Consider the following 21,582-nt stretch of genomic DNA (forward strand, 5'->3'; position numbering starts at 1 on the left):
AACGCCGTCTGAAGGGGAAGGGGGAGGAGATGAGTGGTTCTTAGGGGAGATGAACGGTCCCTAAGAGGACAGACGGGCGGAAGGACCGTGTGACAACGGGTGTGTTATCACTTCTAGTCCCTCCGGGTCTGAGCCCGTCTTCCCTGGGCGGTGCGCTCCCGGGAGGGGGTCTCTGACGGCTGAGTTCCTTTGGGAGGATGTGTTTAGGCAGAAGGGGAGTTCAGACAAACCTCTCCCCGCGTTTACACAGCTCAGAATAGTCAGTATACCGAGGTGGTACATTTCGGGGTGGTATGATCTGAACTCCTAGTCATATTTCGGGGTGGCATCGTCTTCTACCCTTCAAAAACCTAACCAAGCTCCTCTTCGTAATTTCCCATCCGCTGGCTCCCTCTCCCTGCCCTGTGGCTATAACCCCCCAGCCGCCCTGTATTCAGAGTTGAGTTCACTGTCCCCTGCTGCAATCTTGCATTAAGTCTTCCTTGCTGGTTTTTAACAAGCATACAGAGCACTTTTCTTTTTTTTCTTTCTTTCTTTTAGAGGTTAGTGATTTGTGTATTGGAATCACCAGGAAGTTACAAGTGACTGATGCCCCAGTCCCTGGGCCAGAGATTCGGGCCTAACGGGCTGGGCTGCAGCACGGGCATGGGGGTGTTACAAGCTCCCCGCGTGTTCTGTTGGGTCCGCAAGGTTGAGGGACTGCTAGGGATCAGATCGTTTCCATGTGTTAGGACGCACTAATCAGGGCTGTTTGGAGGAGGAGGGTGGGAGGAATAGTGCTGGAGTCGGCTGCCCTGTTCTCTGCCCCTGTTGGTAACTCCTCACCCCAGCAGGCTTTTAGTTTTATTTTATTTTGAAATGCCTGAACATTGTATTGAAGGGTGATGTACGTCCAGAAAAGTGTGCACACAGCATAAGTGAACTTTGTCCAGGCTGAGCACATCCGTGTAGCCATCACGCAGAACAAGAAACCAGTGGTCACCAGTCGCCCCGGACCCCCCTTGTGCCCCGATGTTGTAGTTTGGCCGGTTTTTGCATTTCGTGTGTAAGGTGCAGGGCCGGCTCTCGGTGCCTGGCCTCTCGCCCCATGTCACGCCTCTGGGAGTCATTGTGTGTGGGAGGTACTTGCGGGTTGTTCGCCGTCTGGCATTGTAAGTGCGTTGTGACTGTACCACGTTTATTCCCAGCAGGGCCTTTGTGCTGCCCTGGCTTTGCCCCCGTCAGCGCCAATGACCCCACACAGGAAACACAGATTTTTGTCTCGGTTGCTGTTGTGACCAATTCCATCTGTGAAGGGCAGGCAGTGACTGTCCCCAGGCAAGGCCGGGAGAGGTGAGAATGGGCCCCTAGGACCTCTTCCACCTGTGCCTTCTGAGCCGGCTTCCGCTGCCCTCTGCGCGTTCTCCTCAGTGATTTCTTGGAAGGCTGTACACACATGCGTGATATCAGTGGCTTTCGGTTCCTGGGACCTGGGTGTTGTGTTGCTTGCTTAGTTTCTTGTGGTAGGTTTCTGGGCCGCTGTCCAGCAGCTCATGCTAACACACATCACCTTGACAGGCTATGAGAGTAGTAATAGTTTTACAGTAGCCAACACTGGAAACAACCAATGACCGTCAACAGGAGAATGGATAAATAAGTTGTGAGACGTTTCTTCACGTGCATGACCACGTGGAGACCGTGTCTGAGCTGCACGCAGCAGCATGAATGACGGACGGTCAGGGTCGTGATGGGGAGGGAGGAAAGCAACTCACACCGGGATACACGCGGTATGATGCCACGTGCACAGCTTAAAGATATGTCAAACTCAAGATTCTTTTGTCTAGGGATACATGCCTGTGCGGTGTCTGTGAAGACAGCCGAGGTTGGTACTGCAGACAGTGCGGCCAGACCCCAGGGCCACCACCGTCTCTTCTTGGCCGGCCTGCAGGGTGCAGCCGGTGCATCCAGACCCCCTCTCCATCCCCTTCCGTGCCCCAGTCTCAGTCCCCATTGCTGTCCCCGCCCTGGTCCCGGACCATGTCTCCACCGGGCTGAGGCTGGGAGCTGGAGGCCCTGGACACCTGGCAGGGCTTGCCCTCCTGCCACTGTCCCAGCCTCCCGGGTAATTTGACTTAGGATCCCTGAATTTGGTAAACAGCATTCCCAAGCGTTGTCTCCTTACCCCATCTAGAACCCTAGCAGTGGTTCCAGCAGTGCCTCCCACCTTCAGCAGGACACTGCTCCCGTCCATTGCCAGGACTGGTCCCGGGACACCAGGAGGCACCGAGAAGGGGTGGCCAGGTGACCAGTGTGGAGGCGGCGCTAGGACACTCCTGGGGAGTCCTCAACCTTCAGGACGAGGGCCATGAAAGGGGGCTTTAGGGATGAGCTAGGCCCCGGGACACCTGCTCACAAGGGCACCCACCCTGCTGCTCAGTCTGACCTCACTCTCTTCCCCGCTCTCCCTGCTGGGACATCTCTTGATGGGGAGGGGCCGCACGCCTCCCCTGCACTTGAGAGCTCAGAGACTGGGGGTGGGGAGGGGGGTGGTGGTGCCCTTCCTCCTGCGGCTGGCCCCCCCCCCACACACACACTGGGAGGCACCCCTGGGGACCTCAGAGGCCAGAAGGAAGCTCGGGGAGATTTTGAGGCCAGCCGGGCAGGTGGCGGCGCCACACCTTCCGTCTCCTCCCACCCCTGCAGGCTCATCACCTTCCCCGCCTGAGATGAAGGGGTGGAGGCTGCCTGCGGGGAACTGCTCTGTGCTTGGGCGCAGGCTCGCAGAGGGCGTGTGCTGGGAACCAGGCTCAGCACCTCCCCCTCAGCTCCATTCCGGGGTGTGTGGGGAAACCGAGGCAGAGACAAGCGGATCTTGCCTCCAGTACCCCGAACCTGCTCCCGGCAACCCTCACCGCAGGGTGGACAGAGGCGCAGAGCACAGGGTTCACATCTGGGCACGCTGCCTTCCGGTGGTGAGGGCTTGGGCTCTGACCCAGTTTCCCTGCCCGCAGTGGAGGGTGGGACCAGCTGCCCTGCAGGTCCTCTGACCCTTCCAGAACACGCACGTGGGGGCGTGGGGCGCTCCACTGAATTGCTCCCGTCCGCCCTGCGGCAGCGGCTCCGGGGGTCACCGCCCCAAACCCCGACCCCAGATCCGGGAGGCTCAGCTCCTGCCCAGGTCTTTCCTGCCCCCGGTGGCAGCAGGCTGGGCGGAGACCCCAGCGCTCCGAGGAGAGGATTCGGGGCACACGCTGCTCCAGCAGGCTCTTGTTTTTTTAGCACTGGGCTAGTTTTTAAGAGCAAATAAGCAATGGCACTAACGAACACCTAGTTGAAAGTAGCGCACTGCAATCTCTCGGGGTGTCTGACACGAGCAGGTGGGATCGCTCTCTTCCCTGTGGACAGCGAGCTCTTTCCTCCCACGTTCTCCAGAGCACACACTCACGCACACACCCCGCCTACCAGAGTAAGATAAGCAATTTTGCTGTTTAAACTGTAATGCTAAGTTTTAAGTTTATATGTGTGTGTGTGTGTGTGTGTGTATATATATATAAAGGAAAAAACTATAACTTCAAAATGGAAACTTATAAAACCATCAAAGGTAATAAAAACTTAAAACCACTCTACAAATCAACAGAGAAAATACTGTATTTTTACTTATTTGAAAAGCAAAATAGCTTTGTTGGCTGGTAAAAATGCCCTCTTTCAAAAGGGATAAAAAACACAGGAAGAGACTATAAAGTATAAACCTCTGATGGGCACAATTGGAGCATTTATAAAATATTCTCATTTTATTCCATGGGATAAAATTGGTAAAGAACTTTCTCTAATTTATATGTAGCTTAAAATCGTTTAGCTTCTTCAGGAGTAAACCCACAAATAACTTATTTTAGGAACTACACTCTCCTGGCAACCTAATACCCACTGCCCCTCTCTAAGCAAATCTCAGCAACTCCCTGGCATTTCAGGGCTGAGCTACACCTGCATGTTTATGAAAGGAAATGTAACTTACCGATTGCTTTTTAATTATAATTTTAAAACGAAAGTGACAAGACATTTAGTAATCTTTTTATTATATTCATATACTCGGTGAATTAACGCCTAAGCCCTCAAACAACAACAAAAATATATTACTTAGATATTTTACAAGTTTGGTACGTGAAATAAAGACAAATAGAAAACTATGTCAAAACATTAAAAAGTTGCAAATTTTCATTAAAAGTGTTTACGCTTGTACTCTAATGCCAGATTTATAGATACAATTCTTTTAAATTAGAATATTTTGAAATATGAAAATAATAGAAATAAATATTGTTAAGTATCCACAACATATTCATGAGTGAGATTTCAATTAAGTACTGTTCCGAGTTTAGATGTTTATGAATGGCCAAGGGAGCTTATAGTTCCTTTTTAGTTTTCTATCCTTTATTCTTGGGCCCTTAGTAGTACATATATAACTCTGTAAAGATTTTAATAGCCACTGATCACTGCCAGGAATCATCGGAATAGAAACACATGATTCTTCTGTAACCAGCAAGACTGATCTGTTTTAAATGCACTCAATTTTGTCAATCACTAAAAATTAAGTAATTTTACAAAAATCTTCTTTATGTTACAATACATAGAAAACATTAACTGTATAGTTCTTAAAAGTTTTGATTGGAGAGAAAAGAATCATTTCTTGGTTAACTTTTCTCATTGTTCTGTTTAAAGCAGTGTTCTACCTGTACTTCACTCTCATGGGTGAGAGACCATGGCAACATCTTTTTGAAACCAGGAAGGCTCATTTTATAATTATCTTGGCATCTGTACTCTGCTCTCTCTAGTAAAGTTTTATGTTATTTCTCCCCCCATATTTTTACGTTTTTTTATAGAGTATATTTTTGAAGGTAATTCTCTTGGTCACTCTTATTCCGGCTCAGTATTTTGAGTCAACCGTATGAGAAAGCATTAGCCTACCAAAAATGGAAATTGATCGACTAGTACAAATTCACGGTCACTAACATACCCAGGGAGCACATCGCTCAAATAACTATTAGTTTTTAAATATATATTTTGTTATTTTACATGGTTGGGAATTAAAAATATTCTTACACTAACGGTGTAGTACAAGTTTCGTCATCCTGGAAGCCTGCCTGGATCATGCTCAGGAGGAAAGCACACCCTGGGCACGGGGCCGGGTGGGGCAGGGAGGGCCATCTTCTTTCGGTCTCTAGTGGGCTGGGCACCTGGGGAGCACAGGCGTGGACGAGAAGGCAGCCTTTCCAAGCACGTTCTGGACAGACACTGGCTCCCCCACAGCTACCTGGCTCTGAAGCCAGGTGAGCCACTGCCATGGGCCGGGAAGGTTGGTTGGCGGCTGGTCAGGAGGCTGGATTCTGAGGTTTGGTTTCATCATTTTAAGTGGTTTTTGGTGTTGAAAGTATCATACAAAGTGTTTGAGAAAAGTGAACATACAGTTGCAATTCCCACGCGGATCCGAGCGGGACAGGATGACGGGCTGAGCAGAGGCTCGGAGGCTCCTCTGAATTACGCAGAGTGGGAGTCGCTCTGCCTGCCCCAGGGGTTAGGAAAGGGCTATTTCGATGGACACACCTGCTCAGGTGAGCGCAGGATCATCGGGGAACGTCATCTCCTATTTTTCTAGGGCTTCATGCGTGTAAAGAACTTGAAGCCCCCCGAGGAAGGGCCTGACGTGGAGCCGCCAGCATTAACCTCCACTCCGCCTGGTGTGGGCGCCGATGTGGGGGTCAGGTGGGCTGCGCTCCGAGCGTCTGGCAGGCGAGAGCCGAGGGGGCTGGGCCGGGACCTTAATTTCTTGACCTCGACCTTACCTTCTTGACCTCGACCTTACTTCTTGCTGCCGTGGACATGCGGGCTTTGCAGGCCGACAGCCCCCCTACCCTGGAGAGGAGGGGCACAGGGGGACTGGCCCCCCCATCCCATCCCATCCCATCCCCCGGCCTGGCGAGCCCTGCAGACCTTCCACCACGGCTGACAGAGACCCACATGCAAGAGGTTTAGAGTGAGGGCTTTATGGAAATTGCTCCAAGCAGCTGCGCAGAGGTGCTGCGCTGGGCCTGTCCCTCCGCATGGGCCGCTCGGCACTGCTCCTCCAGCAGGACCGTCTCCTGTGGACCCCGGGCCCTGGGGGCTGGAGACCTGCGAGCCGGAGCCAGGGGAGATCAGGGCCTCACTCCGGAGGCAGGGGCCACGGTCGGGACGGGCGCAGCCAGGAGCCTGGGGGCAGCAGGGGCGGAGCGGGGGTTGCCACGTCTAGAGATGCTTTGAGGTGACACGTCCACGGCTGGGGAAGCTGCTCGCTCCCTTTGGAGACGAGGGAGCAGATGCGGTGCTGTCACCGCTTTGTGTACGTCCTGCCAGAGCTTCTACTCAGGCCCCCCTTGGGGGTGGGGATCTTGCTTCCGACCTTGGATCCCGAGGTCCCCGACTTGGCTGCGGCTGGGCCTCTACCTGCAGTGGACACACAGAGCACGGGGGACAAGCGTGAGCCAGGGCGCAAAGCCGCGGTGACAGTGCGAGTGGCCCGGGGTCGCCAGACACAGGGAGGATCTGAGCACGAGGGGCTGGGACGCTCCCGGTCACCCAGCCCACAGCTGGCTGGGCTGGGCCGGCAGATGTGAGAGGGGGCTGGGCGGGCCACCCTCGAGGATGCACATGCGACGGCAGGAGAGGAAGAAAGAGCCAGAGGAGGAGCCTGACGCACGGTCAGAGGAAAGAACTGAGCCGCTTACCTAATTTTTAGTTTCAAACAGCTCCCGAAATGAAAGACCAGCAGCCATGTGACCAGGGCCGGTTACCCGGCTAGGAGGCCGGGGTGGCTCCCCCAGCACCCCTGGTCCTCACACGTGTGCATGTGTGCGTGCGCGCGTGCGTGTGTGTGCGTGTGAGGGGCGCAGCTCCTGCAGGTGCCTGGCGCTGAATGAGCACGAGACACATTTCCTCATGTTCTCGTTGATCACAGGGCCCCAAAATAAAGTCATGTATCCAAGGTCAAGAATAATTTTCTAATGAAAAACAGCACTCTTCTGTAAGGCATTCTAAACCCTACAGAAAGCAGCCAGAACTGGGATTCAGAAGTCAGGTCGTGGCGCCGCCTACGGGTCTCCTACTGAACCCCCAGTTTCCGGACACTGGTACCCACGGCGCGGAGGGACACGAGACCCGGGGTGCGCCTGCGAACACCCGCGGTTTGGTTTCTCAGCTCTGTGAGTGGGGAAGCAGGACCACGTGGAGGGGCTTCGGCCAGAGCTGGTGCTGACGACATGATCACCCTACTTGTTCGGGACCCAGGGACAGGGCCGAGGCCGGGGCGGATGCTTACCTGGCGGCAGCGTGGGCGCCTTGCGTAGCACGTGCGTCCGGCGCAGGTTCACTGTGCAGCCCGTGGGGCCCATGAGGTGGGCCTTCCACGCCTGAAACGAGAGGTAGGTGGAGTGGGAACCAGGCCACCAGAGGGGCCACTGAGACGACCGAGCCAGGGGTGGCGATGCGCTGCGGCTGCGGGCGTGGGTCCTGAGCTCTGTGCGTGTCCTGCCTTGGAGCCCCCTGTGCTGAGTGCACGGCCGGAGCACCCATGTATCTTGAGATGCTGCCTGCACTTCACACCTCTCCCAGCTCTCATCACCGCTGAGCAAACATGCCAAGACCGCTGTCACGCGGGGTGCGCAACGTGCGACGGTCCAGGGGCACAGGGTGCAGGGGCTGAGGGTGGCCCTGCTGGACAGCCAGCAAGGAAGAAGGGCCCTCGGTCCTACAGTGACGAAGAAAAGAATTCTGCCAGCACCTGCGATGGGCCAGGAAGTGGCTCCTTTCCCTGCCGAGCCACAGATGAGAGCGCAGCCTGGATGACACCTCGAGTGCAGCCCTGGGAGACCGCAAGCAGAGGACCCAGCCAGGTCGTGCCTGGACTTCTGACCCACAGAAACTGTGATAGAACAACGGGTGTTTAAGCTGCTCGGCGGGTGGTGCCACGTTAAGAAAACACGGAGAAAGCAGAGGAGAAGCAGCACAAGCCTGCCAATGCGTCTCTGCAGTTGACTGTGAGTCAGATGCCATCCCCTCAAGGCAGACGCGGGGGGCTTGGGGGGAGGGCAGGAAGGGAAGGAGGCCACTGCCAATGTCTGCGCTGCTCAGAGCAGGGAGCCGACTGGTCTCCAGAAGGAGGGGCTGGTCACGTACGACAGTAATAGTGTAAAGGTGACAACGACAACAAAAGCTCAAAGGCTCCTAAATTCTAAAAATACACAGGGAGAGAGAAAAAGTGTGGGCATGTGAGAGCAGTTCACATTTAGGACTAAAATGGATAAACCATAAAAAGCCCCTCGCTCTGTAAGAGGAGGGATGGTGGGCAGGGCAGCAGCTTCTGTCGGGTCTTCCCTAAGTCTCATTTGACAGACTTTGGAACCGTCTAAGTATCTCGTGTAATTGTAGAGCTTGTGTTTGAAAACCCCTGGGACTTGAACACAGACTGAAACAATGAGGCTGAGTTGTTAACAACTGGCGACACAAGCACGTGGAGCAACTCCCGTGACCGTGAAGCAGACATGCTTTTGCCCCACGTCTCCAGAAGGAGGCACGGGAGGGACACAAAGAGCTGGGACAGCGTGGCGTCCAGCAGCATCTCCCTGCCTGCAGCACCCGCACCGCTGCTCTGAGCCCCCACCAAGGGGAACGTGGGTCCGAGCAATGCACACTCTGTGACGGTCCAACGGGCATCTCTGGGGGCTGTGGGCACTGATTCTTGGGAGGGAAGGAAGGACACACAGACGTGCGACGCCAGAGGTTCAAGAGACCCTTACAGCTCAGACTCCGAATCAGGAACGTCACCATGAACTTTTTTTTTTTTTTGCGGTACGTGGGCTTCTCACTGTTGTGGCCTCTCCCGCTGCGGAGCACAGGCTCTGGACGTGCAGGCTCAGCGGCCATGGCTCACGGGCCCAGCCGCTCCGCGGCATGTGGGATCCTCCCGGACCGGGGCACAAACCCGTGTCCCCTGCATCGGCAGGTGGACTCTCAACCACTGCGCCACCAGGGAAGCCCCCACCATGAACTTTTGATGGATTTATCTCAACGTTTTCCCCGGCTCTGTCCGCAAAGAGGTCCAGAATGGTACCGAACCAGGAGCAAGGAGCACCCGAGGCACCCGAGGGGGTCCTGGAACGTCATTTCCACTGCAGGGAACCAGGAACGGAAGGCTCGGTGGGGCACCTTGTTGCGACGGCCAGGAGGCTCTGAGTCCCCTGGGCCACCGGCAGCGCCAGGAGCCTGTCTGCAGAGGCTCTGATGGCCAGAGATCGGCTCGTTCACGCACCACTAAGCACAGCGATGCCAACAGCTGAACACGGCAGACAGTTTTAAGCCGTGAGTTCCTGATGGTGCTAAGATCCAACAAGCAAATAAGCCACCACTGGAAGGTGCTGGGGACCCAACCTGTCGTTCTGAAAACCAGTCAACGATGGCAGAGACCTAAGCCTTCACCGTGCCTTCCCCACACACGGCCCGTGAGGAGGCACGTGGTTCCCATGCTTGTCTCTGTTACGTGTGTGACGTTTTCTGAGAGGGAGAGAGGATGAGCCCTGGACGGCCGGATGGCCGGGGCGCTGAGGGAGCAGCGGGCGGCCGGGCCCACCATCCGGCACGGTGGGGCGTCGCTGGGTCTGAGCCATCCTATTGGCACCACAGCCCCAGGGCTGGGACAAGGGACCCCGCAGTGGACGCAGTGGGTGGACTGCAGGTGGCCGCGGCTGAGGGGCTCAGGGCAGGAGAGGCTGGGCCTGCTGGGCCCCGCGGGAGCTCAGCACGCAGGGCAGCGCTGGCGTCGTGTGAGCCAGAGTGATCGGGCTGACACCAGAGGACGGGGCGCGTGGAGGAGAGGGTGGGAGACCCTGGTGCCCCCCAACTAGGCCGCTGTGTCACCCGCGTGGCTCACGCTGGGAGCGGGCGGAGTGCTGGGCACCGGACACGAGGTAGGATTTCCAACCTGGACGGGGCTCAGCTTTATGCATTACAAGGGACCAGAGCGTTACAGAATCTGGCCAGGAGGCCAGTCTAGGCCCCAACGTGGAGATGAAAGCCAAGCCTGGAAAAAGTGAAACCACTTCATGCTTCCATCCCAAAGAGCTGAGACGCTCGCTCCCCCTTCCTGGGAGATGCCACAGGCGTGCTGCGCAGGGAGCGCAGGAATCCTGAGACAGAGCCTCACCCCACCCCGGGGGCCAGCCTCCGCCCGACGCCTGCCGTCCCTCCACGCAGCCAGGTCGCCCCGTCAGCCCCTCACCTCTTCTCCGGGGGTGAAATTCTCGTGGCACAGAGGACACCGGTTCGCCAGCTTCTCCGCTTTGGCAGCTGAAACGGTTTCAATGAGACAAGATCTAGTTACTCCTGTGGGGCGTGAATGGCGGCGCAGAGGAACGGGTGGGCAGGGGCACCGGCAGACGCGGGATCTGCCCCCCGACCCCCCAGCCGGGCCTCCGGGGATGACGCGAGGGTCTCGGGGGGCTGCGGGGGCACTCACGGTTGCAGTCTCTCGTTTTTATGTGTCTGGGCAGCTCTTCCTTTAAAATGGCCTCGCTGCAGCGGTAACACTCCCCAAAGCTGTCCTTTTTGTCACACTCTGTCAGCAGATGCTCCGTCAGGCTGGAAATCTCCACCACCTGGAAGCCACGACGGGACACGTCACATGGCTGAGCGCCCTGAGGCGCGTGCGGCCCCGGCCCCGGCCCCTGCACGAGCGCGCGCTTCCTGTCCCGCCAGCACCACTCGGGAAGGGAGGCGCACACCTGTTACCTGTGCAGTCACGTACACGTGGCTGGAGACCTCACATCCTGCTTGCCATGCTACCTCAGGAGCATCCAGAGGCCACGGCTAAGCGGGGAGGGGAAGCAACGGTTCACCCACAACACTAACCCTGCCCTGTACTCTGAAGAGCTCAGGGGTCTACATGGCCTTGGGTTCAATCCCGGCTCCCGGCCATTTCTAAGAACGTGCCCGGAAACGGGTCACAAGAAGAGACCCTTTCACCACTGTGACCTCTTTGCCAGGAGGGGCTTGTACACACCCTAGAGCTTCACACCGCAGACTCTCGCCTGCTGCCAGAGGAGCCAGGCCACGCCGGGGGGAGGAGTCTGCACCGCCAGCCAGGGTGGGGAGGAGCTGCTCAGAGGGTGGGGCCTGCCCACCCCGCCCCTGCAGGCCTGAGAGCACCCAGGACAGGAGAGAAGGTCACTCCCCTTCTGGTTCCCCTCCTCTGTCTAAAGAAGGGCTGGCTGGCTGCATAGAGGAAAGATGAACAACTGGGGTGCGCGAGGACCCCTTCAACAGGGTGCCCAAGCATTAACCCTAGAACGGGTCAGTAGGGTGGACAACATTAAAATGAAAAGCTCCTGCTCGTTGGTGAAGAGGCCAGACACAGAGTGGACACCACACATTCAAGTGGCGAAGGACGCACATCCGGGTGTGTCAAGAATGACTACACGTCAGCAATAGTGGGACTGGCACCCAATTCAAAATATGGGTGAGAAACTAGAAGTGCTTCGCAAAAGAGGTCAGCGAGAGGCCAGCAGGGGGACAGGGCTCCAGCCCAGCATCGTCAGGAGAGCGTGACATGCGCGTGGCAGGTGGCGACTGCGAGGCTGGCGAGGACGGGGGGCGGCTCCCGCCCGGACACTAGGCGCGCGGCTCACACTGGCCTTCTGCAGCTGGACGCGAGCCCACCCAGCCGTCCTACAGCGAGGTGTACGCCCAAAAACGTGCGTCCGCACGCGCGGAAGATTACACAAGGGTGTCTGTAGCAACGCTATTCCTAACAGTCTCACCCCAAACCCAGATGCAGTAGAAAGGACTGATAAATTGTGGTACATTCAGACAATGGAATACTGTACAGCAAACCCCAGACGTAGCGTATGATTCCACTTCAGTAAGACTCACAAAGCAAGAAACAGACATGAGGACAGTGATGGCCCTGGGGAGGAGGGTGGGGTACCTTGCGGTACCTGGCCTGCTGGCGGTTACGTGGATTTCTTTATCTTGCGATAATTCAGGAGCTGTAACACCCATGACTTGTATACATTTATATATATGTTATACTCTAATAATAAAGTAAGAAAAATCAACCCCAACAAAACTTTCCCCATAACTTTTCCTCTGAAAATGCTAAGATTTGGGACATTTTTGTGACTCGGCCTTCGGGAACTGCGTGCCCAGCTCGCCTGCCTGGGTCTGGCCCGCCCGTGCCCAGCACCTGACCTGTTTGCAGTAGTCACATCTCGTCAGCATAAGACAGTGCTTCCAGTAATGGAGATCCAGGCCTTCTTCTGTGAAGGAGTCGCTCCTCTCCCCACAAAAAATGCATAAACTGAAACAAAACAGAAAGGTAAGAAATGAAGCACAGACCCAGTTTAGCCATCCCCATCCTGCCGGCTCCCGGGGAGCTCTGTGACGCCCCCATGCCCAGCCTGCGGCCACCATCCCGGACCCACTGAGTGGGCTTCAGCTTGACCTGGAGGCACGGCTGCCCCTCACAGAGGGGCCTCAGGAGGGGCTGGGTAGCTCCTCTATCAAAGGGCGTAAACAAGAGTCTTTACCACGTAGGGGTTTGAGGAAAAGTAGCTTAAGATCCCTTAGAATTCTAACTCTGTCAGCGTCACCAAGCAGAAAGGATATTTTAAATCACAAGAAAAGATTAGACCAAGACATCTCCCTTAAATTCCTTGTAGATCTGTCTCAGCCACAGCACAGGAGAAAGCATTTTGCTGCTGTAAAGTTTGAGCCTGACCATATTCAATGTCCTGTGATAAGCCATAGTGGAGAAGATGAGAAAGAACATATATACGTATAACTGAGTCACTCTGCTGTACAGCAGAGACCAACACACCGTAAATCAACTATACTTTCATCAAACACTAAAAGAATTTCTGGCCTGTAACAGGACTTCTGACAAACAGCCTGCTCGTTTCTGTCGGGGAAGAGAGGAAAGGTTACCTTGACTCACAGCTGGTGCTCCTGGTTTGGAGGGCAATTTCCTAGCTTTCAGAATCACTGAAAAGAGCCAACTAGGTCACGTGAGCCTCATGAACCAGGGGGAATATATTTATCTGACGGCATTTTTATGGGTTAGTCCCTCTACTTATTCTACAGTGGGTTAGAGACAACTTTACTCACTTATCTAAATAGTGATTATCTGGAATTTCTGGAGCATTAGGTGGGGCCGCTTTCCTTCCTTGAGTGTCTAAAGAAATTAAAAAGAAAGCTATTTAAATAACCTTTGGTAGAAAACTATTTTCAAAGTTTTAGTAGCCAGTTAACCAGTTGGATGGGAAATACAGTTTAAAAGCTACCAGTTAGTAAAGGTAGTATTTTGCATTCAGCCCTGAAGTGTCGGAGATGCAGACATTCGCGGCGTGACTACGCAGAGCTTTCACGATGTGCGTTCTACGTACCCTGATTCTCGGCCTTCGCAGCTTCACTCTCTTTTTCCTGAAACAGAAGAACAGAAAGATCAGGGACGAATGGCTGCAGGGCGAGTGAGAGTCTACCCAGGGTCTACTGTGATCCTGGAGGCGTGACCTTAGGCTGTGTGGCAGAACCTCCGTCTGCAAACAACACACTTGTTTGGAAGAGTCGCCCTCTCAGTCCGTGGGCAGCAGTCTCCTCCGTCCTGCCCTCCACAGCCCCTCCCTCGGGCTCCTGCCCTCCACAGCCCCTCCCTCGGGCTCCTGCCCGCCCCCCCCGTCTCCTTGGAAACCACTCTTCATCAAGGCCACCTGCACCCCCTTCGGGTCGCCTGCCCATCATCAGTGGCTGCCCGCCCGAAGAACGCGCCATGGGCTCCCGGCGGCACGTGACTCTCCTCACCCGTCTCCTCCAGGCCCTTCTGAGTCGGGCTCCCAGGGCGCCCCCTGCGCCCCCTCCAGGACTCAGCCCGCCCCCCGTTTGTCCATACAGACCCTGACGGTGCTTTTGCCCAGGTCCCAGGCTGCACACCCATCTCTGTGCTCATGACCCTAACGTTTGTGCCACCACCTGGGCCTCTCTGCTACCCAGCATGTACTTGGGTCTTAACGTCACTTAAATGTGACTCAACCAGACCAACCCCCCCTTCCCCGCCCACAGGCTCCCCCTCACGTGCGCCCCTCGCAGCCTCTGGCGCAGAGCCCAGAACCGCCAGTCTTCTAGGTATTCAGGCCACGAAGCCTGGAGACCCCAGCGGCTCCCACCCCTCCCTCCTGTTCCAGGTGTGGCCTGTCCCCGACCCATCAGTGAGCCCCGCAGGCTCTGCTTCAGCACTCCAGGAGCCTGCCCTTCCCACCACCTGCAAACACAGTGGCCAGGGCGGCCCATTACTGCCCCTGTAAAGGGACCCCTGGAGGCTCCACAGGCCACGGCACTGCTGCCCCGGGGGCCCCCCCGCCACGCAGCGTCATGTGGTGTCAGGCGGTCAGCTGACCGCCTCCCTCCTCTGGCTTCCTCTTGCCCTGCGCGGGCACCACACCCTCACGCACCGCGTATCTGCCTCGTGGGTCTTGGCTGCTGGGCGTCCCCACTGTGGGAGGTGACAGCCGGGGGCACAGTGCTGACCGGAGGAAGGACAGGGTGCAGGGCCCTGTGTGTCCACGGCGGGAAGCTGCCCCTCTGCACCGAGCTCTCCTCCTGCCCCTCAGGGGCCTCCCGGGGGCTCCTCCTGTCACCAAGCCTTCCTCCCTGCACTGGCCAGTCTGCCCCACCTGAGCCTGCTAGACCCACGTGGCCTGGGCTGCTGGCCACTGGTGGGGGAGGCGCATCTGGGACTTGCAGTTTCACGGCAGGACAGGGACGAGCTGGTCCCCTATCCACGGCATTAAGGGACGCAATACGTAGACACCGCCTACTGTGACTGCAGAAAATCAAAGCTTCCACGATGGGAGCTTCTCTCCAACCCAAGCTCTGAATACAGAAAACACAGGAGAATACAATTTTAGGACTGGGGAAGCACCTGACAGACTGACACTACACTTGCAAACAGGGTTCACGTGATTTATACACCTACCAACTGAAGAAAGCAAACTCACACAAACGGATTCTGGGCGTCAAAAACAATCCTTATTAATGAGAGATGGGTTCGTATATCTTGCAGGGAGACAAATGAACAATGCCAAAAGTTAAATTTTTAGTTATAAAATCTACCTTAATCTATGCTTTGAACAGATTAGACAACTGATTAGTAATTTAAGAATCTTTTCCGAAAACTCTTGAGCAATCGGGTGATTTAAAAATATTCTGCTGTTCTCAAAAGTTTTGGAGCTGGATGGTGGTGGTGTCTACACAACGATGTGAATGTCTTCAATGGCACAGAACTGTACACTTAAAAATGGTTAAAATGGTAAATCTCATGATATGTATATTTTACAATAATAAAAAATAGAAAAAAAGATTCTGTCATCCTCCTGCGAGATGGCTTCAGTGATCATCTCAGGACAAGGACGGCAGGACGGCACCCACCCTCCCAAGCGGCCGTGCCGTGTGGTCTCTCCTCCTGGAGCAGTGGCCCTTGTTCCTGCTGCATCTCTGGAGCCCAGGGCAGGGCTGGCCCAGTGCAGGCGCTCAACAAACACTGAAGGATGAAACGAGCCGGAGGACAGGCCTCCATGCCCCGCACCACAGATGCTGCGGGGACGCACAGCCTGGTGACCTCTGCAGCTCCCAGGCCGGGCACTGCTCCCGCGCTGCCCCACCGGTCCCCCGCCTCCTCTCTTCTGTTCCTTGGTGGCCGCTTTCCCGCTCTTCTCACAGGCATTCTGACATGCCAGCGTCCAGCGGAAATGTCACTGTCACTTTCTGTCACAGGCACTTCAACATACACTCGGTCGTATTTTCTTTCTTTTTTGCCATTTTTAGTCACTTATTCTTTTTCTAAAAAGCGGTGGTCAGAGCATTTCCCAGGAGACTCACCCTCATGAGCACAGCCGGCCTTATGCACCCACGTCCTCTCCCTTTTACTATCAACTTAAGGAACTTAATCACAAAAACCAGAGTGATGGCACAAATTTAAATCACAGAGGCAGGGCCCTTCAGAAGGGACACGTTTCATACAACCAAACACCATCTGATGCCCCCTGCGCACTAGGACTCAGTGCTTCCTGACGGGCAGCATTTGCCCCAAACCTTACTTTTTTAATGCACGGAAATCAGATCTTCCTATTCAAGCTCCTTTTCCTCCTTTGCCTCTGAAGGAGGCGAGAAGCTGCAGAGAGGACTTCTGTCCCTCTACCCCCACCCCGCTCCGCCAACTCCTGCAGCTCCGAGCGTCCTCTCTAAACACGGCTGGGCCAGCAGCACACTTCATCCCTGGGAAGAATGACGAGCATGCAAATGTTACTTCTCCTTTTTCATTTCTAATTCTATTGACTTAAGTCTTCTCCCTTTTTTTCTTGATGAGTCTGGCTAATGGTTTATCAATTTTGTTTATCTTCTCAAAGAACCAGCTTTTAGTTTTATTGATCTCTGCTATCGTTTCCTTCATTTCTTTTTGATATGATCTTTATGATTTCTTTCCTTATGCTAACTTTGGGTTTTTTTTTGTTCTTTTTTTTAAACATCTTTATTGGGGTATAATTGCTTTACAATGGTGTGTTAGTTTCTGCTTTATAACAAAGTGAATCAGTTATACATATACATATGTTCCCATATCTCTTCCCTCTTGCGTCTCCCTCCCTCCCACCCTCTCTATTCCACCCCTCCAGGCGGGCACAAAGCACCGAGCTGATCTCCCTGTGCTGTGTGGCTGCTTCCCACGAGCTATCTATTTTACGCTTGGTAGTGTATATATGTCCATGCCCCTCTCTCACTTTGTCACAGCTTACCCTTCCCTCTCCCCATATCCTCAAGTCCATTCTCTAGTAGGTCTGTGTCTTTATTCCTGTCTTACCCCTAGGTTCTTCATGATTTTTTTTTCTTAAATTCCATATATATGTGTCAGCATACGGTATTTGTCTTGCTCTTTCTGACTTACTTCACTCTGTATGACAGACTCTAGGTACATCCACCTCACTACAAATAACTCAATTTCGTTTCTGTTTATGGCTGAGTAATATTCCATTGTATATATGTGCCACATCTTCTTTATCCATTCATCCGATGATGGGCACTTAGGTTGTTTCCATCTCTGGGCTATTGTAAATAGAGCTGGAATGAACATTTTGGTACATGACTCTTTTTGAATTATGGTTTTCTCAGGGTATATGCCCAGGTGTGGGATTGCTGGGTCATATGGTAGTTCTATTTGTAGTTTTTTTTTTTTTTTTTGCGGTACGCAGGCCTCTCACTGCTGTGGCCTCTCCCGTTGCGGAGCACAGGCTCCAGATGCACAGGCTCAGCGGCCATGGCTCACGGGCCCAGCCGCTCTGCAGCATGTGGGATCTTCCTGGACCGGGGCACGAACCCGTGTCCCCTGCATCGGCAGGTGGACTCTCAACCACTGTGCCACAAGGGAAGCCCTATTTGTAGTTTTTTAAGGAACCTCCATACTGTTCTCCATAGTGGCTGTACCAATTCACATTCTCACCAGCAGTGCAAGAGTGTTCCCTTTTCTCCACACCCTCTCCAGCATTTATTGTTTATAGATTTTTTGATGATGGCCATTCTGACTGGTGTGAGATGATATCTAATTGTAGTTTTGATTTGCATTTCTCTAATGATTAATGATGTTGAGCATTCTTTCATGTGTTTGTTGGCAATCTGTATATCTTCTTTGGAGAAATGTCTATTTAGGTCTTCTGCCCATTTTTGGATTGGGTTGTTTGTTTTTTTGTTATTGAGCTGCATGAGCTGCTTGAAAATTTTGGAGATTAATCCTCTGTCAGTTGCTTCATTTGCAAATATTTTCTCCCATTCTGAGGGTTTTCTTTTGGTCTTGTTTATGGTTTCCTTTGCTGTGCGAAAGCTTTGAAGTTTCATTAGGTCCCATTTATTTTTGTTTTTATTTCCATTTCTCTAGGAGGTGGGTCAAAAAGGATCTTGTTGTGATTTATGTCATAGAGTGTTCTGCCTATGTTTTCCTTTAAGAGTTTGATAGTTTCTGGCCTTACATTTAGGTCTTTAATCCATTTTGAGCTTATTTTTGTGTATGGTGTTAGGGAGTGATCTAATCTCATACTTTTACATGTACCTGTCCAGTTTACCCAGCACCACTTATTGAAGAGGCTGTTCTTTCTCCACTGTACATTCCTGCCTCCTTTATCAAAGATAAGGTGACCATATGTGCGTGGGTTTATCTCTGGGCTTTCCATCCTGTTCCATTAATGTATCTTTCTGTTTTTGTGCCAGTACCATACTGTCTTGATTACTGTAGCTTTGTAGTATAATCTGAAGTCAGGGACCCTGATTCCTCCAGTTCCGTTTTTCGTTCTTAAGATTGCTTTGGCTATTCAGGGTCTTTTGTGTTTCATAAATTGTGAAATTTTTTGTTCTAGTTCTGTGAAAAATGCCAGTGGTAGTTTGATAGGGATTGCATTGAATCTGTAGATTGCTTTGAGTAGTAGAGTCATTTTCACAATGTTGATTCTTCCAATCCAAGAACATGGTATATCTCTCCATCTATTTGTATCATCTTTAATTTCTTTCATCAGTGTCTTATAATTTTCAGCATACAGGTCTTTTGTCTCCTTAGGTAGGTTTATTCCTAGATATTTTATTCTTTTTGTTGCAGTGGTAAATGGGAGTGTTTTCTTGATTTCACTTTCATATTTTTCATCATTAGTGTATAGGAATGCCAGATATTTCTGTGCATTAATTTTTTATCCTGCAACTTTACCAAATTCGTTGATTAGCTCTAGTAGTTTTCTGGTAGCATCTTTAGGATTCTCTGTGTATACTATCATGTCATCTGCAAACTGTGACGGCTTTACTTCTTCTTTTCCGATTTGGATTCCTTTTATTTCCTTTTCTTCTCTGATTGCTGTGGCTAAAACTTCCAAAACTAGGTGGAATAAGATTGGTGAGAGTGGGCAACCTTGTCTTGTTCCTGATCTTAGTGGAAATGCTTTCAGTTTTTCACCATTGAGGATGATGTTGGCTGTGGGTTTGTCATATATGGCCTTTATTATGTTGAGGAAAGTTCCCTCTATGCCTACTTTCTGCAGGGTTTTTATCATAAATGGGTGTTGAATCTTGTCAAAAGCTTTTTCTGCATCTATTGAGATGATCATATGGTTTTTCTCCTTCAATTTGTTAATATGGTGTATCACATTGATTGATTTGCGTATATTGAAGGATCCTTGCATTCCTGGAATAAACCCCACTTGATCATGGTGTATGATCCTTTTAATGTGCTGTTGTATTCTGTTTGCTAGTATTTTGTTGAGGATTTTTGCGTCTATGTTCATCAGTGATATTGGCCTGTAGTTTTCTTTCTTTGTGACATCCTTGTCTGGTTTTGGTATCAAGGTGATGGTGGCCTCGTAGAATGAATTTGGGAGTGTTCCTCCCTCTGCTATATTTTGGAAGGGTTTGAGAAGGATAGGTGTTAGCTCTTCTCTAAATTTTGATAGAATTCGCCTGTGAAGCCATCTGGTCCTGGCTTTTGTTTGTTGGAAGATTTTTAATCACAGTTTCAATTTCAGTGCTTGTGATTGGTCTGTTCATATTTTCTATTTCTTCCTGATTCAGTCTTGGCAGGTTGTGCATTTCTAAGAATTTGTCCGTTTCTTCCAGGTTGTCCATTTTATTGGCATAGAGTTGCTTGTAGTAATCTCTCATGATCTTTTTGTATTTCTGCGGTGTCAGTTGTTACTTCTGCTTTTTCATTTCTAATTCTATTGATTTGAGTCTTCTCCATTTTTTTCTTGGTCTGGCTAATGGTTTATCAATTTTGTTTATCTTCTCAAAGAACCAGCTTTTAGTTTTATTGGTCTTTGCTATCGTTTCCTTCATTTCTTTTTCATTTATTTCTGATCTGATTTTTATGATTTCTTTCCTTCTGCTAACTTTGGGGTTTTTTTTGTTCTTCTTTCTCTAATTGCTTTAGGTGCAAGGTTAGGTTGTTTATTCGAGATGTTTCCTGTTTCTTAAGGTGGGCTTATATTGCTATAAACTTCCTTCTTAGAACTGCTTTTGCTGCATCCCATAGGTTTTGGGTTTTCGTGTCTCCACTGTCATTTGTTTCTACGTATTTTTTGATTTCCTCTTTGATTTCTTCAGTGATCACTTCGTTATTAAGTAGTGTATTGTTTAGCCTCCATGTGTTTGTATTTTTTACAGATCTTTTCCTGTAATTGACATCTAGTCTCATAGTGTTGTGGTCAGAAAAGATACTTGATACAATTTCCATTTTCTTAAATTTACCAAGGCTTGATTTGTGACCCAAGATATGATCTATCCTGGAGAATGTTCCATGAGCACTTGAGAAAAATGTGTATTCTGTTGTTTTTGGATGGAATGTCCTATAAATATCAATTAAGTCCATCTTGTTTAATGTATCATTTAAAGCTTGTGTTTCCTTATTTATTTTCATTTTGGATGACCTGTCCATTGGTGAAAGTGGGGTGTTAAAGTCCCCTACTATGAATGTGTTACTGTCGATTTCCCCTTTTATGGCTGTTAGTATTTGCCTTATGTATTGAGGTGCTCCTATGTTGGGTGCATAAATATTTACAATTGTTATATCTTCTTCTTGGATCGATCCCTTGATCATTATGTAGTGTCCTTCTTTGTCTCTTGTAATAGTCTTTATTTTAAAGTCTATTTTGTCTGATATGAGAATTGCTACTCCAGCTTTCTTTTGATTTCCATTTGCATGGCATATCTTTTTCCATTCCCTCACTTTCAGTCTGTATGCATCTCTAGGTCTGAAGTGGGTCTCTTGTAGACAGCATATATATGGGTCTTGTTTTTGTATCCATTCAGCCAGTCTGTGTCTTTTGGTGGGAGCATTTAATCCATTTACATTGAAGGTAATTATCGATATGTATGTTCCTATTCCCATTTTCTTAATTGTTTTGGGTTTGTTATTGTAGGTCTTTTCCTTCTCTTGTGTTTCTTGCCTAGAGAAGTTCCTTTAGCATTTGTTGTAAAGCTGGTTTGGTGGTGCTGAACTCTCTCAGCTTTTCCTTGTCTGTAAAGGTTTTAATTTCTCCATCAAATCTGAATGAGATCCTTGCTGGGTAGAGTAATCTTGGTTGTAGGCTTTTCTCCTTCATCACTTTAAATATGTCCTGCCACTCCCTTCTGGCTTGCAGAGTTTCTGCTGAAAGATCAGCTGTTAACCTTATGGGGATTCCCTTGTGTGTTATTTGTTGTTTTTCCCTTGCTGCTTTTAATATGTTTTCTTTGTATTTAAGTTTTGATAGTTTGAAGGGAGAAGACTCAAATCAATAGAATTAAAAATGAAAAAGGAGAAGTAACAACTGACACTGCAGAAATACAAAAGATCATGAGAGATTACTACAAGCAACTCTATGCCAATAAAATGGACAACCTGTAACAAATGGACAAATTCTTAGAAATGCACAACCTGCCAAGACTGAATCAGGAAGAAATAGAAAATATGAACAGACCAATCACAAGCACTGAAATTGAAACTGTGATTAAAAATCTTCCAACAAACAAAAG

The 21,582-nt window shown here is 51.1% G+C and overlaps 1 protein-coding gene across 6 annotated transcripts in view; it reads right to left on the reverse strand.

Annotated features, from left to right (window-relative positions):
* Positions 1-4,025: 4,025 nt before the first annotated feature.
* CEP104 (centrosomal protein 104) overlaps positions 4,026-21,582 on the reverse strand; it is a 58,321-nt gene continuing 40,764 nt past the window's right edge. For 5 of the 6 annotated variants that reach the window (XM_067717991.1, XM_067718001.1, XM_067717971.1 and 2 more), the window contains 7 exons: positions 13,440-13,476; positions 13,162-13,228; positions 12,247-12,355; positions 10,517-10,655; positions 10,280-10,347; positions 7,325-7,415; positions 4,026-6,453 (listed from right to left, as the gene is read on the reverse strand). In XM_067717991.1, the coding sequence (XP_067574092.1) occupies positions 6,338-6,453; positions 7,325-7,415; positions 10,280-10,347; positions 10,517-10,655; positions 12,247-12,355; positions 13,162-13,228; positions 13,440-13,476 (627 nt within the window). In that variant the 3' untranslated portion in view covers positions 4,026-6,337. Of the gene's footprint in view, positions 6,454-7,324; positions 7,416-10,279; positions 10,348-10,516; positions 10,656-12,246; positions 12,356-13,161; positions 13,229-13,439; positions 13,477-21,582 lie in introns of those variants that run through there. The other variant, XM_067718011.1, reaches the window with a different exon arrangement.

Source organism: Pseudorca crassidens, chromosome 2, assembly GCF_039906515.1.
Source record: "Pseudorca crassidens isolate mPseCra1 chromosome 2, mPseCra1.hap1, whole genome shotgun sequence".
In the NCBI taxonomy this organism is placed as follows: Eukaryota; Metazoa; Chordata; class Mammalia; order Artiodactyla; family Delphinidae; genus Pseudorca; species Pseudorca crassidens.